The following is a 19,860-nucleotide window of genomic DNA, read 5'->3' as shown; positions in this document are numbered from 1 at the left end:
AAAATGTCAACGTATGGGTTCTCCAGAATGGGGACGCTGACTAGGTACGCGGACTCCCCTTCCAGGTCCAAAACCAATTCAACGAGCCCCCTCCCTTTCTCTCCCACTGGCCAGTTCCTCCCACCCTCTGTCAGGTCCTCCTACCTACCCATAACTCTCCACTCTAGCCCCTCCTGCTCGTATCTACAGACCTGAAAACTGCTGGGCACTGGCCGTGGTGCTGAAACCGAGGTCAAGTCTGAAGGCGGAGCCGAGGTTGAGAGTTGGGGCGGGGGCGGGGACGGGGGCGGAGGAGGAGCAGGCAGAAAGGCGGAGAAGAGGGCCTGGGCAGAGGTGGAGTGGTACGCATCGGGGGAGGCAGACCCAGCTAGGCCTAGAAGGAGGCATATCCCGGGAAGATCGGGCACGGAAACCGGGATAATCTCCCCTCCTGCGGAAAACCTATGACTGTCTGCCTCTCCTACCCCGACGTTATCCCTGGAGTGAAATCTCCCATGGCCATCTCCTGCACTACTCTACAACTTCACCCTTGAGCTTTTCCTTCCCCAGGCCAGGGTTGTGGGCCCAATCTTGGGCTCCGAGTCCCTGAAGCTACCTCTCCAGTCTCTCTACTTCTAGGTTCCCCTCTCCTACCTATCCGCCATGACGAAGCTGCTGCCTGCCCAAGAGGCAGCCAAGATCTACCACACTAACTATGTGCGGAACGCCCGGGCAGTGGGGGTTATGTGGGGTACCCTCACTATCTGCTTCTCTGTTCTGGTCATGGCTCTGTTTATTCAGCCTTACTGGATTGGAGACAGTATCAACACACCCCAAGCTGGCTACTTCGGCCTCTTCTCCTACTGTGTGGGCAATGCCTTGACTTCAGAGCTTATCTGCAAGGGCAGCCCCCTGGACTTCAAGACCATACCCTCCGGTGCCTTTAAGACTGCCATGTTCTTCGTGGCTGTTGCCATGTTTCTCATTATTGGTTCCACCATCTGCTTCAGTCTCTTCTTTGTCTGCAACACAGCTACCGTCTACAAGATCTGTGCCTGGATGCAGCTGGCAGCTGGTGAGGGGGCAAGGGAGGAGGCAGGTGTGGGTGCCTTATTCCATGGGAGGGGATCTGTGTCATAGCATCGATGGTCGCTTTAGTGGTTCCCATTCCTGAGACCTGGGAGGAAGTAATTTTATAGTAGGAGGGACAATTTTAAACTTGGAATTAGGATCTTGATTCAAACCCTAGTTTTATCAAACAAGTATTTCTTAAGTGCCTACTAAAGGCCAGGGACTTTGCTAGACCCTAGCTCCTCCAATTACTGAGTGCCAACAGGCAAGTCATTTTTCCTCTCTGATAGTTTTCTTATCTGTAAGATTTGAATTATGCTTGAACTAATTGCCACACAGAGTTTTTGTGGGGAAAGCATTTATTAAGCTTTAGATTCTTTTGATTATTACACCATTAGGAATTACTGACTGAAGAAGTTAAAGCTGGAGGGGACCTTAGAAAACATGTGGTCCAGCTTCCTCATTCCATCGCCTAAACATTTATTAAATGCTTCCCACATACCAGGCTGTGGGAATACAAAGGCAAAAGTTAACAGTTGTACCCTCGATGAACTTAGAGTCTGTTGAAATGAGGCAACTGAAGCCCAGAGAAGGGAAGCAACCTGCCCATGGTTAATTAATTAATTAATGGCAGAATTGGGACTGGAACCCAAGTCTTCTGATTGACTGCCTTCTCTACATTATCACAGACCCTCTCCAGCCACACACACACACCCACCCAAGTCTTCTGATTGACTGCCTTCTCTACATCATCACAGACCCTCTTCAGCCACATACACACACACACACACACACACACACACACACACACACATTCACCCTAAAAGGAAGATAAGGCCTTCTGTGAAGCTATAGAAGAAAGGTAGTTATTTCCTTTCTGCTCAAGGCTGGCCCTCAGCAAAAAGATAAAGTCAAGAAAGTTTGTCTGAGGCACCCCTAGCCTCACCTTTCAGTGTCTTTTCCTTCTTCCCCCTCCCTAATCTCAGGTGTCCTTTGCCTTCCAAGTGCTTTCCTTCTCCCCTCAAAAAAATCTGCTCTGGGAAAAGATCTGACACACTGGTCCTTGAATATTGTGAATGAAGTCTCAGGGTGCCTCCCATCTGAGGGGTTCACTGTTGAAGCCTCTGCTCTAACTGTGGGATGGAAGGCTCTGGACTTTGGTATTTTGAGCTTCAGTGAGAAGTTGGGGGAGAGTTAGAACTGGGTAGGAGGCCTGACCAGGTACTGGAATTATAGAAATGATAGGGAGTCATTTGCTATCTTGGGTAAGTGGCTTTCTCTTCCTCCCTGGCTCCTCTCTATGACAAGTCTCTTGGCCCCTGTATTGGCCTGATCCTTCTGCTCCCTCAATGGCATGGGGTTCTCCTGCTTGCCCTATACTATCAAGGGGCCTGGTAGACTCCTGCACCATTGCTTCTTATTTTGGGGTACAAAGAAGACTACTTACTTGTTAGCTATTATTATGGCCCTCAGACATTGGTTAAAACTTAGGCACCTTATTTAAAATGGAAAGAATATAGGGCATAGTGGAACAGTCTTGCATATCTTGGTCAACAAAATTAGTTAGTGATATAAGACAAGATGAAGTAGAAAGTAGCAAGCAGGTCCAAAAGAAAATGAGTTAATGACCTCTCTCAGACCTCCTCTTCCTGTATGGTGAAGAACTTTACATTGCTATGGGCAGGCTTGTTATGGGAAAGGGGAAATGTCTAGGAAAGGAAGCAAAGATATGATTAGGGAGACAGAGAAAGAGTGATTATGTCTTGTGATAGTTTTGGAGGTTGGTGATAATTTTTGTAGCCAATGAGTTTGGGGCTTAGCAAATTTGACTCCCCAAAGAAAGGAAGGGGGAGCGTGCTGCGATGGAGCCAGGCCTTCAGGGACAGAGGAGGGAGACCTCGGGCTGAAACACCTAGGATGCCTTATCCTAGCAGAAAGAAGGAAGGAAGGAAGGTAGGAAAAAAGGAGGGAAACAATCATTAAGTACCTATAAAGTACCAGATACTGCGTTAAGTGCTTTACAAATGTTATCTCATTGGGTCCTCACAACAACCCTGGGAGGTAGGTGCTATTATTATCCTCTTTTTATATATGAGGAAACTGAGGAAAATAGAGGCCAAGTGACTTGTCCACATAGCCAGTAAGTATCTGAGGCCATATGTGAACTTGCTTTTTCCTAACTCCAGGTCCAAGCATTTTATCTACTGTGCCACTTAGGTGCCTCTGCATAAATCAAATAGGGTGGGGCTGCTAGGTGGTGCAGTGAATAGAGCACCGGCCCTGGATTCAGGAGGACCTGAGTTCAAATCCAACCTCAGACACATAACATTTACTAGCTGTGTGACCCTGGGCAAGTCACTTAACCCCATTGCCTAACCAATAAATAAATAAAAATAAAAATAAATCAAATAGGGTTACCTACAAGGTCTAATCTGGGGGGCACTAGGAAGCTCCTCTTCTCAAAATATCTCTCCCAACTGAATGCCTCGGTGCCAGAAGTGCTGCCATTAGTGTTTCATCCATTAGGATAATAGGATTCAGGGCTGGAAAAGAATTTAAAGATTGTTGTTCACAAAGTTTCACAGGGAGGAAATTAAGTTCAATTCAACAAACATTTATTAAGCACCTGTTATGTGAAAGGCGAGGGGCAGGGTGGGGTTGTAGACAACGCTGGCCTTGGACTTGAGACTCTTCAGTTTAAGTGCCACATGAGTATGATGTAATTTCTGTGGGTCTTTAGCAGCTCTCTAAGACTAGAAGGTTGTTTGCCTGTTTTTTGTAGTAGTAGTTCTAGCACCCAGATCACAGGCTTTGATGTGCAAAGCCTTGTGCTAGGTGTTGGATTTATAAAACAAAAAATAGTCCCTGCCCTCAAGGAGCTTAATATAAGCTACTGGGGGGAATACAACATGTACCCAGATAAATAAGTAGAACACTGAGAGAGGCAACTAAGCTACATAATGGGTAGAGTGCTGGACTTGGAGTAAAGAAGAGCTGAATTTGAATTTTAGCTCAAACAGCCTTGTGACCATGGGCAAGTCACTTAACCTCTGTCAGCCTGTTTTCTAATCTACAAAATAGGGGTAATAATGGTATCTACTTTACAGGGTAGCTGTGAGGGTTCAATGAGAATATATTTAAAGCATTTTGCAAATCTTAACATATAAATGTTAGCTATTATTTCAATCAATCAGTAAACACGTAGTAAGCACCTACTAGGTGCCAGACGCTGTGCTAAGTGCTGGGGGTACAAAAAGAGGCAAAAGACAGTCCCTGCCCTCAAAGAGCTTACAATCAAATGAGGGCGACAACATGCAAATAAATATGTACAAAGCAAGCTATATTCAGGATAAATAGGAAACAATTACTAGAATTAAGATTAACTAGGGAGAATCAGGAAAAGCTCCCAATGGGAGGAAGCACCTTAGCAGCCTCACAGGAAGCTAAGGATTCTAAAAGTCAGCGGTGAAGAGGGAGTCCATTGTAGGCATGGGGGACAGCCTGGTGGCCATCTCCAGTCATCTTGACCTATGTCTGGCCACTGGACCCAGATGGCTCTGAAGGAGAAAGTGAGGCTGGTGACCTTGCACAGCCTTTCCTCACTTAAATCCAATTCACTTGCAAGTCATGGCATCATTTCCTGATGTCATGGTCTTCTTCAAGAATGAAGGATAAGCAACAACAAGAAGAAGAAGGGAACGGCCTGTATGAAGGCATGGAGGTGAGAAATGAATTGTCAAATTTGAAGAAGAGTCAGGAGGCCAATTTGGCTGGAATAACAAGTACACGAAGGGAAATAATGGAAATCAGTTTGGAACGGTAGGCTGGAGCCAGCCTGTGAAGGGCTTTAAATATCGAAGTGATAAGAGCAATAGGGAGCCACTGAAGATCCATGGGCAGGGGAGTGAAATAATCAAATCGGTGCTTTAGGAAGACTCTCTTGGCAGCAGACGGAGGATAGATTGGATCGAGGAGAGAATGGAAGCAGGAAGACTGAGCAGTGGTTCAACTGAAAGATGATAAAGACCTGAACTAAGACGGCAGCTCTGTGAATAGAGAAAGGGAAGGATGGAAGAGATGTTGTGAAGGTAGAAGCAAGTCTTCGTTCCTGATTAGATGAGGGAGAAAGGCAGAGTGAAGAGTGGAGGATGGTTCTTAGATTGTGAATTTGACTATCTGGAAGGATGGCGGCTCCCTCAAAAGGAACAGGAAAGTGACCAGCTATTGTCCCCACTAGAGATTTTTGAGACTGGTTCCCTGCACATATGTAACAGAAAGTTAGAAGTGAAGGTCCCGTTAGAAATAAAATGGACCATCCTTCTCTTCCATAGATAAGCAAATTGAGGTCCAGAGAGGTTATTTGATTTGCCCTAAGTCACACAGTCAATCAGTGGCAGAGTTGGGAATAGAACTCAAGCTTCCTAGATAGCTTCTAATTAGTGTTCCTCACAGTCCTGAGCATCATCCTCTCCCTTAGTCTCTCTTTTAAAATGCAAATACCTATGGGGGGTGGGGGTAGTATCTTAAATACCTAAACCTATGTTGTAAGTGACTATATTGGATTGGTTTTATCACTGTTTGGAAGGGTAGGGGGAACATGAGATCCCCGAAAGGGGGAGGGTATGGGCAGCAAAGTTAAACTTCATCAAAGACTTCACTATTGTATCCACAGCTAAGCCTGCTGTAATGGAAGTGAAGATAGTTACCAAGTAAGAACATGACACTTGGGTGCTGAGGAAGGATGGGATGGGAGTGGAGTGAGATTTATGCCTAATTTGACCTGACCTGTGAAAACTGGCTTCTCAGTGTGTCAGAAGACTCGGGATGGAGTACTCATCTGTAGTCAGGGAACTTCTGAGGGCTTCGAGGGTCATGATATTAGAACTGGAAGTGATTAGAGGTCAACCAGTCCAATTTCCCCCAAGTTACAGATGAATGAACTGAGACCTAGATAAAGGAAGGGACTTGTCCAAGCCCACACAGCTCAGTAAGCAACAGAACCAGGATTCAAAGCCCGGTCTACTGACTCCAAATTCAGTGCACTTCAAATTCAGTGTACTCCCCCGTGGCCATGTAGTATGTATTGGGATGAAGAGGCAGGTATATTGTGCTCTCCATGTCATTACGGAAGGAAAGGAGGAAGCTGGACAGTGGTAGTCATGGGGGAGGGACAGAGCAGGAGCTCTGTCCAAACTCTGCCCAGCTGACAGGATTGGGAAGCACTGGAAAGGAGGTAGACTCCATTTGGGTTGGAGGGAGGAAACACTGAAACCAGAGCTAGCCAGGCTGTGCTCTGTGAAATATAGATGAGGGAGAAGGAGGTAGGTGGCATCAGATTCCATTCAGTGGGGGAAGGGAGAAGGGAGAGGCAGAGTGCACTCCAGTGACAAGGTGGCTGCGCCATGCCTTTATGCTACTTGGACTAAATTCAATTAGCATAATGAGGTTTCCCTAATACTAAAAAAACAAAACCAAAAAACCCCCCAAACCAAACCTCTCCAAATCCTTCCATCCTTCTTTAAGCCCCATCATTTCTCTGAAGCCTTCCCTGATAACTTCAGCCCACAGGGCTCAATCTTTCCTCCAAGACTGCTATACATTGCCCTGTCTGTACCATTCACTAAGTACCAACTCTGCCACTCAAGAGTGGTGTGCATTTAGTAAGACACCTCTCCTCTCTGAACCTCTGTTTCTTCGTGTAAATTTTTAGATAAAGATCCTTGCACTCCTGGGGCCTGAGACTCAGAGAGTAGACTTGCCTTGTCCAAAACACACAGTAAGCAGAACACAGGTTTTCTGAATCCTAGGCCAGGGTGCTTTACAAGATCATATTGCTCCTAATCATTTAGTGTTAAAGTTTCCTCTCTCCAAATAGACTTTTTTTAGAGGGCAGTACTCATGCATCTTCTTTGGTATTTCTCATGCCAGCCAGAGCTGGCTCATATTAGTTGCTCAGTATATAATGTTAGATTGACAAAAGCCAAAGTGACCTACAGAGCTCAGGGGCCATGTTGCCCAAGCCCAACCCAAAACATAACTCCTTTCTATAATGTCTCAGAACAGTAGTTATTCAGGCTCTAAGCTGAACCATTTTCAGTGTTGGGAAATGCACTACCTCCTATTCTCGTGTGGGGTTTTCTTGGCAGAGATACTGGAGTAGTTTGCCATTTCCTTTTTCAGATCATTTTACAGATGAGGAAACTGAGGCAAATAGGGTTACATGACTTGCCCAGGGTCACACAGCTAATAAGTGTCTGAGGCCAGATTTGAACTTAGATCTTCCTGACTGCAGGCCCAGTGCTCTCTCTGTACCACCTAGATGCCTCTAGGCACTACCTCCTAAGGCAGTCTCTTCCACTTTGTGGACAGCTTTGATTGTTTTTCTTTTTCTTCTTCTTACATACAACCTCCTTAGAATGTGTAAATTGAAAGCAAAAGGGGATCTGGAAAGTCATTAAATCCTATCCCCTCATTTTACACGTGGGGAATCTGGAGAGTGGGAAGATTAAGTAGCTTGCCCCAGGTCACACGGGTAGTGAGCAGCAGAGCGAAGAGGATTTGAACTCAGTTCCCCTGATGCTTTTCCATTCTATCATATTCCCACGTGTTGGTCCTTCTTCTGTCTTTTGGGGGCCAAGGAAGATGAATATAACATCACAGTCCTTCATATACTTGAAGACAGCCATCAGGTTCCTACTAAAGCTTTTCTTCTGCAGCATAAACTCCATCAGCTCCAGCCACCTCCATCATATTGATACACCTTCCCCAGGTCAGTCTTCTTCCTGGGGAGTGTGGGTGGCTCAAGAGATGACTGAGCAGCTTATGCCAGATGGTTGGGGTTGGCATCTCTAGCTAGACCTAGACATGAAACAGTCTACATACAGGGGAAATGCCATGGGGAGAGATGGAGGGAAGGGAGTGAATAAACACGTGTTAAATGCCTACTATGTGTGAGGCATCGTGCTAAGCAGCAACAATAATAACTATTATTTATATGGTATTTACTATGTGTCAGGCACTGTGCCTAAATGCTTTGCAATAATCTCATTTGATTCTCACAACAACCCTGGGAGATAGGTGCTGTTATTATCCTTATTTTACAGTTAAGGAAACTGAGGCAAACAGGGTTTGCCCAAGTTCACACTAAGCTAGTAAGTGTCTGAGACTGGATTTGAACTCAAATCTTCCTGACTCCAGGCCTGGCATTCTGTCCACTGCTGCCTGTAGGTAGCTGATGTTGGGCCTAGGCAAAGACATGGCGGAATGGGGAGGGAAAGGAGCAAGAGGGGAAACTGTGGGATAGCAAGAAGAGGAGTTTTAAGATCTCTTCCATTTCTGACATTCTGTGATTTAAAATACTTTCCCCCAAACTTTGCCTTGTATAAAACTCAGATGTAGTTTGTAATTTGGTGTTATTGTTCAGTATATATGTATTTTTGCTTTCAAAAAGAATTTAGTTTCAGAGTTTTGCTTATGTTCAGGCCCTTAAGATACTTAGAATCCTATATTTCCCATAAGTCGTTTCTATGTTTTAAGAGATTCTCAGCCTCAAATCACATACAAATTCACATGTTCTTTCACAACCATGATTCTTTTTCTTTTTGGGGGGTGGGGGAGGGGAGTGTGTGTGTGTGTGTGTGTGTGTGTGTGTGTGTGTGTGTGTGAGACAGAGAGAGAGAGAGAGAGAGAGAGAGAGAGAGAGAGAGAGAGAGAGAGAGAGAGAGAGAGAGTGTTTTTGTTTATTTGTTTTTTATTTGGTTTGGTTTTGGTTGGGCAGTGGGAGTTAAGTGACTTGCCCAGGGTGACACAGCTAGTAAGTGTTATATGTCTGAGGCCAGATTTGAGCTCAGGTCCTCCTGAATCCAGAGCTGGTGCTCTATCCACTGAGCCACCTAGCTGCCCCTTTTGTTTATTTATTTTTGAGCAATAGGAATTAAGTGACTTGTCCAGTGTCACATAGTAATGTCTGAGGCAGAATTTGAACTCAGGTCCTGGGTGCTCTATCCACTGCACCACCTAGGTGCTCCAAGATGATAATTTACTGATTTTTTTTAAACATTGCTTTCACTTCACTTGACAACACAGCTTTCCCTCAACCCCTAGCCCTTCCTCCAAAGAACTCTTTTTTTTTTTCCTTCAAAGAGCTCTTCATCACAATAGAAAGGTACAGTTAAGCAAAACAAATGAACATATTTGATTGTTAGATGAACACAATACATGATGTGTGCCTACCTCATCCCAAGCTTGGAACAAAAAGAGAAGATTGTATATGAAATTGAATCTCTCTTCCATACTGTTTGCTTTTTAAAAAAATATAATAAATTCAACCTATTACTTCCAAAACTGTCCTGCTTGTCTGTGCTTCTTTCTAAACTTCTTTCTCTACCTCTTTGTGCACTATTAACAATATTTCAATGGCCTGCCTCTTATTTTATTTTTTTTTATTAACATTCATACAAACAAGTTACTTATCAATAAGTCTTCTGGAGACATGGTTGTTTATTGCTTTGATTAGAGCTGTTAGTTCAGTTAAGACTGAGATTCTTCTGATGTCTGTTCCCCACTATACCTTCCTCTATATTTGTATTCTTTTCTCATGCCCTCTGAAATGGAGAAATAAATTCCACCTCCTTCTTCTTTCTTTCTGCACTAGGGTATTCTTTTTATCCTCCCTTTTCCTTTCCTTTTTTAAAAGTTCTGAAAAGAATCAATCCACCCACCAGCCCCTTCTAATTGCTTTAATATAGTCATTTTTTGAGTTTTCTTGTGACTCTTGTCAAAATTCCTATCTAGATGTGTTTTTTTCCCCTCCATACAGGAATGCCTGAGAATCCTCTATTCCTGTAAAGATCCATTTTTTCCCTTGTAGAATTATACTTAGCTCTACAAAGTAAGTTGTATTTGGTTGTCAGCCTTTTGTCTTGTGTCTTTTGGTACTGTATACTATTTTCCAAGACTGCCTCTCATTTATAGTAGAAGCTGTCTGGTTGTGGGTGATCCTGACAGCGGTATCTTGGTACTTCCACTCTCTGCAGTAGAGTTTGAATGCTTGGCAGTTCAGCTCAAGAAAGGACCTGGTGTCCCATACCTTATCTTGCCAGATGATCTTCAGAATTTTCCCAAGACAATTCAAATGGAAGTTTCCTGGCATGGTGCTGGTATATCGTCCAGGTTTCACAGGCATAAAACAATAAGGTCAACACAATGGCTCTACAGACTGTCAGTATGGTATGCCATCTAATACCTCTCTTCTCCCAAACACTGAGCTAACTCTAGCAATTTGTGCATCAACCTTGTCATCTATGTAGCTGGCCACGTTGTTTGAATGCCAAACATACATTTGCCTAAAAGACTGTATTTTGGAGAACTCACACAAGGTAAGCACTCACATGGAGGTCAGAAGAAGTGATACAAGGACACTCTTAAGGTTATTCTGAAGAACTTTGGAATCAGTTGAGTGAAATGGGAAACACTGGCACAGCACCACCCAGCATGGTGTGCCCACATCAAAGAAGGCACTGTGTTCTATGAGTGAAGCAGAATTGTAGTAGCTCAAAAGAAATGTTAGATGTGAAAATTTAGAGCCATCATCACTCCAAATGTTCACGTGGACTATTTGTGCCTGACTTGGGGTAGAGTCTTCTGAGTTGGTCTGATCAGCCAGTCAGACACACTGTACCTTGACTCCAACATAGTGATAATCATTTTGGTCCTCTTTGAGAATACAACAACCAACCAGCCAACCTTGGTACTTGAACTCTTTCTTTCTGGATGCTTATAATACCTTTTATTTGACATTGAAGCTCTGTATTTTGACTATGACATTCCTAGGAGTTATCCTTTGGGGATTTCTCTCAGGAAGTAGACTCTTTCAATTTTCACTTTGCATTCTGGTTCTAACAGGTCTGCACACTCTTCATTTATTCATCTACAACTTCTTCATTTGTTGAAATATAATGTCCAGGATTTTTAAAAATCATGGTTTTTAAGGAGTCTGATAATTCTCAAATTGCCTTTTCTTGACTTGTTTTCCAGATCAGTTGTTTCTGATAGATAAAGAAAAAACAACAAGAAAAATGAAAGGTTTTTAGCTTTTTAATTTTGTTTCAATTTTTATAATTGTTTCATTGTGATTAACTTCTTTTTTAATCTATTCTAACTTATAAAAAGTCTGTTACTTGGGTAAGATTTGTGTCTTTCTGTTGTAACCTATTTATTATACTTCCAATTAATTCCTCCACAACTTTTATTTCATTTTTTATATTTTTTTCATTTTTTCTTTTTTTGTTTTATATTATTATTATTTTTTATTTTTAGGCAATTGGGGTTAAGTGACTTGCCCAGGGTCACACAGCTAGTAAGTGTCAAGTGTTTGGTCTGAGGCCAAATTTGAACTCAGGTCCTCCTAACTCCAGGGCCAGTGCTCTATCCACTGCGCTACCTACCTGCCCCTTCATTTTTTTGTAGATATTCATATACTCCTGGTGCAAAATTCATTTTTTTCTTTTGAGTTTCTCCTTGCAATTATTACAGAGCTCCCTCTCATTTTTCAGTTGTACTTTTTAGTATCTCTGGATTTATTATAATTTTTTTTTATAGTGGTCAGTGTTTATTCCTCTTTCCAGCCTTAATTCCTGAACTGGGGTTTTGTGCATTTATTCCCACATTTTTAGGCAGGGTCACCTGCTTTGATTAGTTTTTCCCCAGGTCATCTAGGTTCCTGCTCTGACCTTTTCCTAGAGTTAGGCTCTCCTGGATCTTTGAGAGTACTGGATCTTTAGGGCCCTTGTGGTGTCTCAGGACAAAGTACTAGAGACCTGGGGACCACTAGACCTGCATTATCTCCGTATGTGACATGCTGCACCTGGACTGGTTGCTGCCACAACTGATAGCTTCCATGGTCCCCTTGTGGGTTTCCCGCCACTCAAGGCTTTTCTTACAGGAGCCTTTGCTCATCTTTCCTATGGATATAGGAATCTTTGGTCACACCCCAAGCTATTCAACCTTGATGTTGATGAGAAGTTTACCTCACTTTTGTGTAATTACAAAGTGGAAGGAGTAACTTTATGGTTTTGCAGGAGTAGTATGACAGTGGGTGGTCTCTTGTTCTTATATCCATCCATCTTGGCAAGAAGGCTGCATGCCTGCTTTACAAAAAGTACTGCCTTCCTTTTTGGCCCGTAATTTAACCCCTGGGTCTTCTTTCTGAAGTAGGTAGAGAAGGTTATTACCTACTTGAGGTGATTAAAGGTGTTGGGAAGGACTTTTGATTTGACCCTCAAAACAACCCTCCTAGGCAGGAAGTACAAATATTATCTCTATTTGATGGATGAGGAAAATGAGACTCAGAGAGACTTAAGTCATTTTAAGGTGTCCCCCCTAACCAATACACACTCAGATATTTTCCCCATCATGCCTGAAATTCATTTCTTTTTTTTTATTTTATTTAAAAAAAATTTTTTTTCCATATGCTTTTGAGTTGAAAATTTTTTCTCCCTTTTTCTCCCCCCCCCCAAGATGGCGCACAATCTGACATAGGCTTTACATTTACATACCCATTAAACATATCTTCACATTAGTGAAGTTGTAAGTAAAAATTAAAACCAATAGGAGGAACCATCAGAAAGATGAAACAAAATTCAACTTAAGGTAAAAATAAGTGAGAGCGATTCGACTTCCATAGTTCTTTCTTTGGATGTGGACAGCATTTTCCATCCCGAGGCCTCTGGAGATGTCTTAGATCCTCGTAATGCTGAGAAGGGTTCAGTTTAACATTCTTAGTCATTGCATAACGTGGCTCTGAAATTCATTTCTTGGCTCAAATAAATGTGTATTGATTGATAGCCCAGATAGGAGGTAGTAAGGGCCTGCCCCTGGGTTGTGACAATATCAGAGGAGAGAAGGGAGTATATGTGAGAGATGTTGTAAAGGTAAAATCTACAGGTCATGGCAGCAGATTGGATATGGGAAGGCAGGGTAAGGGTGAGAAATTGATGACACCTCTATTGTAATCCTGGGGGACTGGGAGGATAGTATTCTTAACAGTAATAGGGAAGTTTGGAAGAGGAGAAGTGAGGGTGGGAGAAGATAACGAGTTTGCTTTTCCACTTGTTGGGTTTAAGATGTCTACACTATATCCAGTTTGAGATATCCAAGAGGCATTTGGAGGTGTGAGACTGATGTAGCGATGAGGTGACAACCTCTATAGGCCTCAGTTTCCTCATTTGTAAAGTTAGTACAGGAAGGCCTATGTCAGAGTGCTGTTTTGCATATCAAATGAAATAACATATATGGGAATCCTTTATGTCTAATTATCCCTCTTCTCTCTCCCTTTCCTGCAGCTACAGGCTTAATGATCGGCTGTCTGGTCTATCCAGATGGCTGGGACTCCAGTGAAGTGAAGCGCATGTGTGGGGACCAGACAGACAAGTACACATTGGGCGCCTGTACCATCCGCTGGGCTTTCCTGCTCGCCATGATCAGCATCATGGATGCCCTCATCCTCTCCCTTCTGGCATTTGTTCTTGGCTACCGGCAAGACAAACTCCTCCCCTCTGACTACAAAGCAGATGGAAATGGTAGCACACGAACCATTTCATTCCTCATTCTTACAACTGGCTACCGTGGGGTGGTGGTACTGCCTAAACTCCTCAAATACTAGCCAGAGCTCATTCCTTTCCCTTTACCTCATTAAGACTGAGGCCAGATGAGAAGTATTCTTACCTGCCCACCTTCTAACAACTCTCAGAATCCTAGACGGTCAGAGATGGAAGGGGAGACGGTGGTGTATCTAAAAGAGCAATTGATTTAGAGTCAGAAAACCAGAATCCAAATATTTCTGGTACCCGACACTAGTCTGATCGTGAGCAAGTCAATTCACTCCTCTGGACCTCAGTTTTCTTATCTATATAGGAGGAGGAACTGCCAATGACAGCCCAAGTCCGAGGAGCCTGCACATTGGATGAGCTTGCTTCTGGAAGTGTGTGACGAGTGGTACAGCTCTCCAGAGCTGTACATAAATGGGATGGGTATTCTGTGACTGCCCAAGAAGGAAGAGGCCCTTTTATTGGCTACTGAGCTCAGAGAGTCATTCTTCTATCTTGTGGCCAAGCAAGAAGGAAACAAAAGCGGGTTTCTCTAGTGAGCTACCAGCTCAGCAGCAAACCAAAAAACCCTATTTTCTACCAGACAGGCCCAGAATACCTGTGCATGCTCCAAAGCAGGAAGCCCCACTCTGCATTTCACAGCATCACACCCTTCCAGAAGCAAGCTCACACAATGCTCCCACTCTCTAGACTGAACCCCCATTGACTTTAGTGGTTGTTTATTCGTGTCTGATTCTTTGTGACCCCGTTTGGGGATTTCAAGGCAAAGATGCTGGAATGGTTTGCCATTTTCTTCTCCAGCTCATTTTACAGATGAGGAAACTGAGGCAAACAGGGTTAAGTGACTTGCCCAGGGTCACAAAGCTAGTAAGCGTCTGAGGCCAGATTTGAATATAGGGAGATGAGTTTTCCTGACTTCAGTCCTGTGCTCTATTTGCTGAGCCACCTGGCTGCCCTGTTAAGGAGTCCCTCTTTTATATGTAAAATTAGAATGTTGGACTAGAAGACTTCGAGGGTCCCTTCCAGCTCTGAATCTATGACCCTTTGCAAAACCTTAAAGACAATACAATTCAGTATCTTTCGTTTGCTGAGGAGGAAACTGAGGTCCAAAGAGAATTAACTTGGGCATCATCACATTGGAAATTAATGGCAGCCCTAGAACCATTTCTCTGCCTTTCGGCAACATCATATTCCTCATTTTGAGCATTTGCTTCAACGAGAACCAAGAAGTTAAACCCCACTAGCCATAACCCTTTCCCACCTTGGGTTATATGATGATGCAGAATCTGGGGAAACGAGAGTTTTTCTGTTACACTTTCCTCCCCAGCTGCAACTCCATTTGTAAGCTCGAAAAAGTCAAGCCTGAACACCTACTCATGTATTCTCCTACAGCCTCAGCAGGTGGGCTGTTTGTGACACTTAACTTCCCCTCATGATTTCCTTCCAGTGCCTCAGTCTCCCAAAGTGGAACAGATGTGGAGAGAATAGGCCTACACTCCACTGACATTCAAACCACAGCGGTGATCCCTTTTGGGGGGCAAAGGAAAGAGAGACTTATATTTGAAAGAGATAATGAACACTGATGCAAATTGCTGGTGGAATAATTAGTAGTGTTGAGATCAAGTAGGGAGTGAGGAAAGAGAAAATTAGCTAATTTTTAGTTTTAGTTTTCCTTTTTTTTTTTTGTTTTTTTTTTTCTTTAGCTACTCAACATTAGATTTAGGAAACCCTTCCAAAGTCAGCTAAGTGATGCAGTGGTTAGTGTTGGACCCGGGAGTCAGGAAGACCCAAATTCAAATTCCTCCTCAGACACTTCCTAGCCATGTGACCCCAGGCAAGTCATAACCTGTCTGCCTCAGTTTGCTCATCTGCAAAATAGGGACAATAATAGCATCTCTCACAAGGTTGTTGTCAGGATCAAATGAAAACATGTACACCACTTTGCAAACCTTAAAGAGGTTAAATGCCAGCTATTATTATTATTATTATTAAAAGCTGGGGCTTTTAAAAGCTATAATGATCATTAAAACCCTGGATGCTTGAGGAGCTATGTAACTAGAAATGTAAACAACTTGAGTAAACTAGTATTGTTCAGTTGTCAGACTCCCCTTGACAGCATTCAGGGCTTTCTTGGCAAAGATACTGCAGTGGTTTGCCATTTCCTTCTCCAGCTCATTTTACAGATGAGGAAACTGAAGCAAATAGGGTTAAGTGACTTGCCCAGGGTCACACAGCTAATAAGTATCTGAGGCCACATTTGAACTCAGGAGGATGTCTTCCTGACTTCAGGACTGGCACTCTGTCCACTGCACCTCAGCAAACTAGTAACCTTCCCTAAGTACCAAGTTTTGATTTTCCTTCTGTAATAGAGTATTTAGGCCGAAAAGGACATGGAGAGGATATCCTTTCCAGCCCTCTTACCTTCCATGCAGAAAAACTTCATTCCAGATGAGAATGATCAGATTTTTCAAAAAGACCTGCAGAGAGCCAATCTAGTGGAATGCACAGGGTTATTTAGCAGGCCAGTTTATTCATTTGATGAGGTTGGAATAAATGACCTATAAGGAGCCTTCTACCTTTACATTCTGTGATCCTAGATCTTTGGGCAAGTAATTCATCTCAGATGCTGAGCTCTAAGCATTTCTGTACTCCTGTCTCACAAGAGAAAAGTGCTTCGTGAGCTTTGAAGGGCTACAGAAATGTGAACTGTCATTTTTTCACATTATCCCATAGAGTTTGTATCTCTATCTTGTTTTATAAGAGTGGTTTATAGAGTGGTTTGCTTCATTCTTCCCTTTCTTGAAGCCCCATAACTCCACTGGGTTGGACAATTTTCTTCACATCCATGCATTTTGCCAAGGAAACTTCACATTCCTTTACAAGTGTATCTGGAAATCAGCTGATCTTTTTCACACCTCTTTAATGCCTTCCCCCCACCCCAGTAGCTCTTTTCTTGATGCTGTAAGAAAATGATTTTATAAGAGAGGTATATAATATCGAAAACAGCAATGGCCTAGAAGGGAAGAAAACTGTGTTCTGATCCAGGCTTTATTACTATTTACCACTTATGTGAACTTGGGCAAGTAATTTGCCCACTTTGGCTTTCAGTTTACTCATCAGTTAAATAAGGGGGTTAGACTAAATGACCTGTTAAGGTACATTTTAACCCTGATTCTTTTTTTTTCCTTTTAATTTTTCTTTTTAGGCAATTGGGGTCATGTGACTTGCCCAGGGTCACACAGCTAGTAAGTGTCTGCCTAGCTGCCCCAAAATCCAATTTATTGAATCTTTTTTTTTTTGTTGCTTCTTAGGCAATTGGAGTTAAGTGACTTGCCCAGGGTCATACAGCTAGTAAGTGTCAAGTGCTTGGACTGAGGCTGGATTTGAACTCAGGTCCTCCTGACTTCAGGACCAGTGCTCTATCCATCGCACCACCTAGCTGCCCCATCCTTAACCCTGATTCTAAGGCTTTATGGTAAACACAGATTTTTTCCCCTTTCTTTTCCCTTACAGAGGAAGTTTGAAACAGTTCAACATCTGGGTAAGTAATTCAATTGCTGGCCAATCCATGTATTTTAAAATGATACAGATTTCTTATTTAATCCTGAAGAGCAGAGCCTCACTTCTTGCTGTACTCCAAGAGTTTCCATCGCAGAAGATGGAAATGGCTCAAATACAACCACTGATGATCCTAATTTGAGGAAATGATGAGCTGGTCTTTAGTTAAGCTTGTGTCCCAAATAGCTAAATCTGGAGGAAAAGATAATACTCAAAAACAAAAAAAAGGCACGTAACTTGTTGCACCATACAGGGTACTCAAAGTCTTAAGATACTAAAAGTTTTGGGATATCCTATTTGTTAGGTTGGGGGGTGGGGTGCAGAGAATGAAGATTTGTATCTGTATTGTTGTGCTCCGGGGAAGAAGGTGGTTGGCACATGTGGGATGGGGACAGGAAGAACAATCTACAGTGCAGCTTCAGCTTGTTTCTCTCGTATTACAGGACATCTACTTCTTGTAAAGAACCCACATACAACTTCAATATAAAGTTACAGATTCTGATTCCTCAGATAGAACTTTACACCTTCCCAATTGCCCCATCTTCCTCTACTTGAGTCCTTAAATCTCGATGCAACATGGAATTAGAACTTGGGATTTCACCATGATTGAAGACATAGCCCAATGATGGTGCTGCTTTTCAGGTGCTACAGAAGAACTAAAGAAGGGCAGCCACCAGCTGATGTAAAGAGTACTGGGCTGGGAGTTGGGACACTTGGTTCTATCTTGGCCCACCTCCACTACTAAACAGTTGAGTGCTCTGGAAGAAGTCATTTCGCTTCTGTGGATGATATTTTCTCACCTGTAAGAGGAGGGTTCGTTGAATTCAATCTCTAAGGTCCCTTACAGCCCTTGAAAGCCTAAAGGACTAAAGTCTTTGAGATCAGGGCTACCTAAAAATAACACAAAGAGAAATTTTATCTAGGTTTACTCCAGTGGAGTTTTTAGAGGTGCCTACTTCTGGATTATTCAAGGGCTGATTATCAGTTTGTCGGATTTGGGGGCTGTTTGACACTCAAAACAATCTTTGCTTTTCCTTCTCCATCTCTGGCTCATTTTATTGCTCTAGAATGCAGAACTGATACAGGGATATACTATTAGGCTGAGAAAACTCAAATTAACCTAATATTTATGGAAACTACTGTATAAATCTTGTGGAGTATTACAAAAGGTTAATTTTTACTTTTGTTAACTTAGAATTTCTCTCTCATCCCCCCCCCAATTAGCAGGGATATTTCAGTTGGCTAATCTTGCTAAACTGGTAGAATTTATATTGTTCTTATAATAATTAAGTCACATTGAGTCAATACCCACTATATTAATGCAACCAGGAGCTGTAATTGGCTACCAGTTTTGGAAAGCAGCCACCTTTTAAGTCTGGACAAATTCATTTCATGTACAAAATAAAACACATTCAGAACGGAACACCTTACAAGTCTCCAGAGGTCAGAATGCAGGTAAAAACATTGCTTTGCACCAGTACAAAGACATGCTTTGTTTGGTAAAAGTTGTTTCTGGGTCTGGGGAAATGGCACAGAGTTAACAGTGCTCAAATGATCTGGTTACAAAGAATTCTTTGAGGTGAATAATCCTGGTTATTTTCTCCAGCTGTTGTCCAGGTAGCAGGCACTGATTCTTTGTACTCTAGAGTAGGGAAGTACAGCTGAACTTAACTGTAAACCCTGCCCAACTCCTTTATTCAAACACTGATCACTTTGTCTCAATCCTTCAAAACTTTTGGGCTCACACACATACAATTCACACCCCGCCAGGAACTCTACGAAAGTAGAAGGGATGGTATTCTGCCCTCTGCACCCATCCTTGCCCTAATGAAGTCTAAGCACTTCCCTCTTGCTACAGAAAGGCCTTATCTCCAGGTCAAGTAAACTGTGAATGCAATTCCCAATATTTTACTATCAGAAATTTCACTAATCAATTAACAAGTATTTGTCAGACACTGAGTGCACAAAGGAAAAAAGTTTCTGCTCCCAAAGAACTTCTGTTCTATGGGGGAAATGCACATATATACAGGATACAGGATTATCTTGGGACAGGGCATTAACAGCTTGGGGGGATTAGTAAAGGTTTCTTGTAGAAGACTTGACCACGAAATGGGTCTACAAAACACTGGGAATCTTAAGGGGATGGAGATATCTATTCTCTAAGGGAACATAAAGATGATCAATTTACAGCATTACATTCTCCTACTAATTTTTTTTTAAGAGGCAATGGGGTTAGTTACTTGCCCAGGGTCACACAGCTAGCTAGTGTCTGAGGTCAAATTCAAACTCAGGTCCTCCTGATTCCAGGGCAGGTGCTCTATCCACTGTGCCACGTAGCTGCCCCCTACTGATTAATTTGCAGCATTCCACCTATCCTTCCCTTACTCCCTAGTCAAACAAAAATAAAAACTTAATAATGTTTCCAGAATTCAACAAATAATCTAGCAGGGTAATGTTTTCTGGAGCAACCATATTTTACTTCCTTTTTCTCCTCATTTTAAGAATTCAGGAAATTCTTGGTAATTTTAATTACGGCCCTGCTTAAACAATAATCAACACACACACTATCAAGTTGTTACATAATTTGGGTCACTTCTCTATGGGTCCCAGTTACAAAATAAAGGAACTAGACTATATTGGGGATTTA

At 42.6% G+C, this 19,860-nt stretch overlaps 1 protein-coding gene across 1 annotated transcript; it reads left to right on the top strand.

Moving 5' to 3' along the window:
- The first annotated feature begins 318 nt into the window (after nucleotides 1–318).
- On the top strand, nucleotides 319–18,620 carry LHFPL5 (LHFPL tetraspan subfamily member 5). Its single transcript, XM_020999663.2, has 4 exons — nucleotides 319–1,054; nucleotides 13,392–13,628; nucleotides 17,169–17,196; nucleotides 17,657–18,620. The coding sequence occupies exons 1-3, from the start codon at nucleotides 643–645 to the stop codon at nucleotides 17,177–17,179; spliced, it is 660 nt and encodes a 219-aa protein (XP_020855322.1). The 5' UTR covers nucleotides 319–642; the 3' UTR covers nucleotides 17,180–17,196; nucleotides 17,657–18,620.
- Nucleotides 18,621–19,860: the final 1,240 nt, after the last annotated feature.

Source organism: Phascolarctos cinereus, unplaced genomic scaffold, assembly GCF_003287225.1.
Source record: "Phascolarctos cinereus isolate Bilbo 61053 unplaced genomic scaffold, phaCin_HiC Scaffold_5;HRSCAF=322, whole genome shotgun sequence".
Taxonomy (NCBI): Eukaryota; Metazoa; Chordata; class Mammalia; order Diprotodontia; family Phascolarctidae; genus Phascolarctos; species Phascolarctos cinereus.
This window is presented reverse-complemented; position numbering and strand designations above follow the sequence as displayed.